Source organism: Megalobrama amblycephala, linkage group LG9 (genome assembly GCF_018812025.1).
Source record: "Megalobrama amblycephala isolate DHTTF-2021 linkage group LG9, ASM1881202v1, whole genome shotgun sequence".
NCBI lineage: Eukaryota > Metazoa > Chordata > Actinopteri > Cypriniformes > Xenocyprididae > Megalobrama > Megalobrama amblycephala.
Genome location: NC_063052.1, coordinates 42400375 through 42408453, shown reverse-complemented (window position 1 = coordinate 42408453; position 8079 = coordinate 42400375). Strand labels below are relative to the sequence as shown.

The window sequence follows — 8079 nt, the reverse complement described above, 5'->3', positions numbered from 1 at the left end:
TGAGCAGAGATCAGTGTTCGTTCATCTAATAATGATCCTCACATGTAGCAGTTCTGATTATATTCTGGAAGCACTTCTGTGAAATATAAAAGCAGTTGTTTGGTGTTTTCCAGGTGTGTTTATTTACCTCTTCACTGTTTGGTTTGTAGTCAGACTGAGCTCTGTGTTATAGATGCCGAACACAACTAGACTGTACATAAATCATAATAATAATAATAATAATGCAGTGTGATTTTTATATTGTCAATAAAGGCATTTTATTAAAATCAGTTGCAGTGTGAAACTTCAGGGGTGTTTATTTCATTTATAATTCGGTAACACTTTACAATAAGGGTCCATTAATGTATCAACGAACTATGAGCAGTTTATTCGTTATATTATTAATCTTAGCGTTAGTTGATAAAAACACAGCTGTCGATTGTTATTTCATCTCAGATTTTTTTAGTAAATGATCAAATTAAGTGTTATTTTTCATAGTTAGTTCATAATTGTAAAGTGTTACCCATGATTCATCTGAACAATACAGAGTCTGCTGCTAATAACCAAATCATCAATATGAGTTAAAACAACATGCTTCATGTTCACAAATGACATCAAAACTTGTACTTTTCGCGTCAACAGTTCTGTGGTGCCACAAATGAATTTATAAAAGTACAAATATTCCATGTCGTCTCACAAAAATAATCGTAGAATTTGCAAAATACTGTAAAATAGTTGTAGAGTACAAGTCAACTACCCAGAGACGGCTGTGCGGTCATTATATACATGAATATATTTATTAGAATGCATAGTGTCCAATAATAGTATGATAGAATACATTTCTGGGGCGTGTTTATGCGTTACCCAGAAGTCAGCTGATCACTGAACTACTCAATCCAGAGGTATTTCTGTTCTTCCAGTAACAGACGTGAGTCTGAGGATCATGTGAGGCGCTCACGAGTCGATGTCTCAGATGTACGTCATCGCTTATGTTGTGTTTGATGGTCAAGTCGTGTTGCATTGTGGTCTATGGATCTGCCTCAAGTGTACATATGTGCAGGTCAAAATCGAGGGGTCGAGGGTCTGAGTTAAACGCAGCCCTGGATAGAGACGATCAGCTCGTGAGCCCAGAGGATCATGGGATTCCCTCACTGAAGCACTCTGACTCCATCTCAAACACTGTTTTAGTTTTTGTTAATATTTTGAATTAGATTTGACGTTTTAATTTTAATATCAGTTCAGGTTTTAGTGATTCGTTAACTTTAATTAGTTATTAAATAACAGTGAACGTGTTTTACAGCATTTATTATTAATCGGTCGATGTTAGTTAAGTACGTTAATGTTAATAAATACAACTTTTGATTGTTAAGATTAAATTTAATTTAGATTAGTAAATGAGGAGTTTTAGTGTATTTGGTTTTACTTGAAGTAACAAACTAAAGGAAATTAAGAAATACATAAAATAAGTTAAAGTTTTTTTATATTTTATTTATTTCAAGTACGGTTTTAGGTATACATTTATCTAATGTTTATATAAATATATCTGAGTGACGAATGAATATATTCATTGCTTGTTCTGTTCATTTTTAACATCTCTTCCCATGACCACTGAGCTTGAGTGTCATGTGTCAGATGCATGCTGGGAGCGCGAGACGCGAGTGCAGAAACTCTTGTGCTGTCCAGAATAAAACTAGAGCGTTCCAGTTCAGTCAGACTGTGAGAGTCCAGTTCGAGAGGTCGGTGATGGTGCAGATGAAGGCAAACACAGTTAAAAATAGAGAACATCTTCCTAATTCACACACTTCAAACTGAACCAATGAACTTCATTCTTCACCAAACGCAAAAACATGCTGCTAAAATCTAAAGAAACAAACCATAAGAGAGGAAATTCTGTTCACATCAGGAACGATAGCTAGATCAGCTGTTTATTCTGCGGTTTGACTGTGTTCCTGTTGTGGCGATACGAGTTTAAGGCAGGATGGATTCTGATTGGCTGTTTTTATTGTTAAACGACGTTGGTTTTGGTTGTAGTTGTGCTGAGGACTAACATTCTCTCATCGGGATTGCTGAAGCTTTATAGTTATTATTCCTGGTGTAAGCGGACCTTTAAAATAGTGTCATGTGACGAAGAGATAAACTAAACTCATGCTCATTTTAACATCTATTCTGCATCGTTAGATTAAACTTTAACTACTTGCTAATTATTTAGATTTCTACTTCCTACTTTTTTATGATTTTTTCATGTTATTTTGATGATGTAGTTTTACCGTTTGATCTTTCGCTTCATTTTCTTTGGCAAAACAAACGCAGTTGTCGTCATGCCGATATAAAAGTGCGTCAGTCTGAGCTCGGGTGACTCTTCTTCTTCTTCTTCTTCTTCTCTCGTCTTCCTCGTCGTCACTGAGGAAGAGCAACGGAAACATTCCCAGAATGCACCCGATGGCGACGCCGATGGCTTTTCCCTGGAGAGAGAGAGAGAGAGAGTGAAGCAGCTGCGGATCTACTGAAGCGTCGAACACGTGTGTGTGTGTGTGTGTGTGTGTGTGTGTGTGTGTGTGTGTGTGTGTGTGTGTGTGTGTGTGTGTCTCACCATGTGTGATGTGACTCTGGTCTGCCACATGTCCACCTGTCTGGGCGTCAGATCAGGAATTTGCATCCCAAAACGTGCGGCCAGAGCTTCCACATACCCCGCTAACCTACACACACACACCATCATCATTACACGCACACACAAACATAATCCCAAACACACACATCATCATCATACACACACACACACACACACACACTAGAGTTTACCCGAGTCCAGCCAGATCCGACACCAGATTCCCCAGAGCCGCCGCTGAAACATTCAAGAACCTCGTCAGACTTTATTACCAATTAAAAACTATTATATTTAATGGACTATATGCACGGTTACTTCCTGGTTGTGGTTAAGTCAGCTCAGCGTTTCCGGTGAACTGTCAGCTGTTCATTCTGTAGTCGCTGTACATCGACAAAACCAACAATGGTTGACTTTATAATGTTGTGTTCATATTTTAATGCAGTTATCACATTTACCTAATTTGCCAATAAACCAGTTTGATTGATTGCAATAAAGACGAAGCTATTGGGACTGTTTATAAACGCCGTGTCTGTAATTAGACACACTTCAGCACTTCAAATGTTATTTTTAATGTGATGACCACAAACATTACTTGTTCATCCTTCTGAGATTGTCCTCATTGTAAAACCGAACGTTTAAAAATGTAGGAAATTCAACTTTTGATAGAAAACACTTATTTAAAAATAAAAAAGACAATAATTACCACTTTAACCAGCAGGTGGCGGAAAAGTAGCATTTATTTGCGCATGTATCAGACATTTCCTGTAATCGTTTTTCACTTCGTTTTTGACTAAATATTAAACATTATGAAATAACTAGGTTTAAAAATACATTTAGTCAATGTGAAGTATGAAATACTCAAAAAATCTGATGAAAAACAATAACTTTTGTTGTGAATGAATGACAGAAAGCGAGCGCCGCTCTCTCTTTATAATCACAGCACCACAAGATCAATGATTTCAGCACACTTTATTCAATTAATCTAACTAAAGTGCACAACAAATATTTAATTTTTGAAGCTTTTTTCACATAAAAGTGTGTAAACTCAGTGCTTCCCACACATAGACTTTACTTGGGTGGGCCGCCCACATATAATAACGGCCGCCCAAGTATATTCAGAGACACATTTTTGCTTTTATTATTTTTATCCTCTTATACTTTTATATCCGCGCAAGTTAATGAAACCGGATAGCTAGTCGTTTCGTACTTGCTCGTTATGTGTGTGTCAGAACCGTTTACTCCCGCTGACATTCCCACGGGTGCTGCATTTTGCAAATTCACAAGGGGGCGCTGTTGTGCGTTCTAGAAGCTCATGCGACAGCGCTTCAGACTGCTTCAAAGTGATTCTCAATCAAAGAAAAGCGCAGATTTATGCCAAGCGATTGCTAATGAACTCAAGTTGATGAATTATTACAATGTCTACTTTATGGCCTTTATATAAAATGTTTTATACGTTTGTAAGAATCTGAAGGATCAGCCTGCAATAGTACAGACATTTCAAATTAAGAGTCCCGGTGTATTTCGGGCTTGTTTATAATTAAAAGTCACACGTTAAGTTTTTTCTTTTTCTTTTGGGCATTATTGGTATTTTGGTTACACAATAAATTGTATTTAATTTGATTTCCATTTAATTCATAGTAAATTATTGTATTCTCCCCCACAGGAAGAAAAGACTAAGAACATTATTTGACACAAATTATTCATTTTATAAATTTTACTAGTAAAATCTGTGTCCCATTCACTGAGAGAGACACTATATGACAGCAAAGAAAACATAGGAAAAGGAGAACCATTTAAATGCTGTAATTTTGCATAATTTACAATGCATAATATTAGTATGTAATTAAATGTAATATGCTATGTAATTAAAATTAATTTCAATAAATAAAATACTGTTAAAAATCACACATTATTTGTTTGTCACATGTAGTGCCGTGGGTAATAGGAGGATTTTTCGCCCGGCTACCACCGCAAGTATATTTCAAACCTGCGGGAAGCACTGTAACTGATGGTCGAATTTAATTTAGTCGAGGAGGAACACTGAGGAACGTCTTTATTTATTTATTTATTTATGCCGTCTCACATTTGAATAACTAAATTAATGCTATGCCTGACTATTTAAGTGACTATATTCTGATTATAAACTAAGTATTACACTACTGATGCTCAACACACCAGCACATGACTCTCACTGGAAGTTTTCCAGCTGGATTATATTATTGGAAGTTCTAAAGAAGATCCGTGCATATAGTCCATTGTGTGTGTGTGTGTGTGTGTGTGTGTGTGTGTGTGTAATACCTGCCATTGTTGATATTCCGAGCGTCAATCCGATGGACAGTTCAATCTGAGTGCCCTTAAAAAACAACACAACATGCGTCATCAGAGATGAAGACAAGATCTGTAAAGATCAAGACTATATTTAAATGTCAGATAATGAAGTTCTGATATTATCATGTTTTGACTTTCATTTTAATAATAATCAAACAAACATGGCTCAAAGTCTCTGTTTGAAAATAAATATTTTTTGCAGTTTGCACAGTTATGAACAGACTCGAGCGGTCAGTGATGAAGCTCGAGTGATTGACAGACGGACTCACGGCCGCGATCATGATGGCGTTGTCCAGGAAGCCGAAGCCGACGAAGGGAATGGCATTGTGCAGCAGAACTAGAGCAGAAGATCCAGAGAAGATCAGAGAAACACCACAAACACCTGAAACAAGCTGAATCTGACCTGAACTCACTGTATCGGAGCTGAGCGGAGGTCAGAGGAGACGATTCTGACGAGTCTGAAACACACACACACACACACACACACAGATGAAGATCTCATTATAATCGTTAACGTCATGCAGCTTCTTTTCATGGACAGAAACATTTATGGTGAACTATACCAGGTTTTTATACTCTGATGTGTTTGATTATTCGAGTGGGCGTGTTTTCCATCGGAACTGATCACATGATGTTCCTTGGTATCAAAATATGTCTGTTTCCGTCTCTTCAGACATGAGATAATGCGAGATCTGCGACGTTCTCAAGGTGGTCCTCACTGCAGAACACAAGATCCAACTCCTCCCACTTTACATATCCTTAAACCTACCCGACTCCGCCCCCTGGATCTCGAGTGTTCTGCATGGAGGGGCTACTGAAATAGTGCAGCTCCAGGTCAAAGGTCACACGCTCACCTCTGACCTTAACACCGTATACACACTGCAGCTCTCGCTCGTGTCAAATAACCCGAGCAGGATGTGTGAGGAGCAGCGATTCTGTTGACGCAGGACTGATTTGTGCTGATAGTGAACAAACACAGGCTGATAATCCGGTTTGAGTGAGAAGAACCGGATCAGAATCACAGAGTCAGTGGAAACAGTGATCTGGACGAGGGAAGGTCAGAATAATGACTTTGAATTCTGTGATTTACATGATTATTAGTGTATAAAGCGCCTTTAAGAAACACATGATGGTACTATCTCAAGGTGAATGGGATGTTATCTGGTCACCCAGTCCGGTTAAGCTGGTTTTGTTGGAAATCACCTCACACAAGCACATACAGAAGCGTTTCAAGGTCTGGTTCCGTTACCTTCAGCCTTGGACTCGAAGTTCTGCAGCTCCTTCAGTAAGCAGATCCGGGTCGCCGGGCTCAGGCCGTACACGAACTCCCGGGCTTGGTTCGGAAGGTCCAGCTGCTCCGGTTTGATTTTGCGCCGGTGTGTTCCGAGGAAACATCTGTGCAGCTGACCCGGTCCGGGCGCGCGACGGGTCAGGAGCGCGCGCACTGAAGCCAGCCGGATCATCACAGCACTAAATCAAGACACACCCTATCAAACATGAATGAACGCGAACACACCCTCGACACTACAGCTTCTGTATCATAAACAAATAAACAACTGAGCAAAATCAAACGCGCATGTCTCACTAAACCAAAATAACCCGCACCCAGTGTGTGCGCGCGCAGCACTAACGTTACCTCACACCGCCGACGCCGATTAATAATCCGTTTCCATCCTCCTCTGTCTTCTCTATCGTAAGAATCGTCCGAAACTCCTGTTAGCCTGTTATTTTCGCTCGTGATTCATCATTGTGTGATCAATGACAGTTAAAAAAAGGCGTGAGATTTTCCACACGCTCCGCTCTGACGCAAGCGCGGTGATGCTGCATGATGGGAAATGTAGGCAAATGCGCCATGGGGAATGTAGTTAAAACCTTTGGAAAAGTCCTAATCAGAAAACATGAGTCGGCATAATTTGGAACTTAAGATAAGAACTTAATCATGATTTCATGTTGTGAGTCTTTTACAATGGAAGCCGAATAAAGTCATAAAATCTTAAAGGTACAGTATGCCCTCTAGCGGAAGAATATCTTAGCCGGAGCTACTTCTCTCTGTTTACGTATATGACGAGTCACGCAGGTGCTGTGCTGCTCCGCAGCGGTCTGAAATAGTCCGAATATAAACACTCATTGTAGGCGTGACGTAATGATTCAGGATAAGATAAAAACACGGTTTAGAAGAGAGATTCATGGTGTACTCGTTCAGTATACATTTATGTACAAAAGGTTGCACAGTGTACCTTTAATTACGATGTAAAAATCATAATTACGACATACTTAGCAATAACTGACTTTTTTGTCGTAAGGACATAAAAATATGACATACTAAGTCATAATTATGAGATAAAATGTCGACATGATGACATACTAAATAATAATGACATTTAAAAAGTTGAAATTAAGATTTAAGTCACATTCATGATGACATACCAAGTCATAACTTTCACTTTTTGACATAAATGACATAATAAAAGAAAGTTATGACATACTGAGTCATAATTGAGAGACAATTATAGGATACTGTCATTATATTATTTAAATTATGAGATAAAATACAGTACAGTCCAAAAGTTTGGAACCACTAAGATTTTTAATGTTTTTAAAAGAAGTTTCGTCTGCTCACCAAGGCTACATTTATTTAATTAAAAATACAGTAAAAAACAGTAATAATGTGAAATATTATTACAATTTAAAATAACTGTGTACTATTTAAATATATTTGACAAAGTAATTTATTCAAAGTGATGCAAAGCTGAATTTTCAGCATCGTTACTCCAGTCTTCAGTGTCACATGATCCTTCAGAAATCATTCTAATATGATGATTTGCTGCTCAAGAAACATTTATGATTATTATCAATGTTGAAAACAGTTGTGTACTTTTTTTTTCAGGATTCCTTGATGAATAGAAAGTTCAAAAGAACAGCATTTATCTGAAATACAAAGCTTCTGTAGCATTATACACTACCGTTCAAAAGTTTGGGGTCAGTAAGAATTTTTATTTTTATTTTTTTGAAAAGAAATTAAAGAAATGAATACTTTTATTCAGCAAGGATGCAATAAATAAATCAATCAAAAGTGACAGTAAAGACATTTATAATGTTACAAAAGATTAGATTTCAGATAAACACTGTTCTTTTGAACTTTCTATTCATCAAATAATCCTGAAAAA

General features: G+C 37.7%; 1 protein-coding gene across 2 annotated transcripts; it reads right to left on the bottom strand.

The window, feature by feature from the left end:
- Nucleotides 1-232: 232 nt before the first annotated feature.
- On the bottom strand, nucleotides 233-6736 carry tmem65 (transmembrane protein 65). Of its 2 annotated transcripts, none has more exons than XM_048203365.1 (8): nucleotides 6549-6736; nucleotides 6162-6399; nucleotides 5326-5370; nucleotides 5182-5249; nucleotides 4883-4937; nucleotides 2779-2821; nucleotides 2570-2675; nucleotides 233-2441 (listed from the first exon to the last, which is right to left on the bottom strand). In XM_048203365.1, the coding sequence occupies exons 2-8, from the start codon at nucleotides 6373-6375 to the stop codon at nucleotides 2208-2210; spliced, it is 765 nt and encodes a 254-aa protein (XP_048059322.1). In that variant the 5' UTR covers nucleotides 6376-6399; nucleotides 6549-6736; the 3' UTR covers nucleotides 233-2207. The 2 variants fall into 2 exon arrangements, with proteins under 2 accessions (XP_048059322.1, XP_048059321.1); XM_048203364.1 differs by having other exon boundaries at nucleotides 6162-6382; nucleotides 6549-6735.
- Between the last annotated feature and the right edge of the window lie 1343 nt (nucleotides 6737-8079).

Excerpts from the sequence above, each read along its gene's own strand:
- tmem65 (XM_048203365.1), bottom strand. The coding sequence starts at position 6,375 with ATGATCCGGCTGGCTTCAGTGCGCGCGCTCCTGACCCGTCGCGCGCCC. Across the intron at positions 5,250-5,325 it reads CTCCGCTCAGCTCCGATACA|TTCTGCTGCACAATGCCATT; the intron begins GTGAGTTCAGGT and ends CTTCTGCTCTAG. Across the intron at positions 2,676-2,778 it reads TCGGATCTGGCTGGACTCGG|GTTAGCGGGGTATGTGGAAG; the intron begins GTAAACTCTAGT and ends GTGTGTGTGTAG.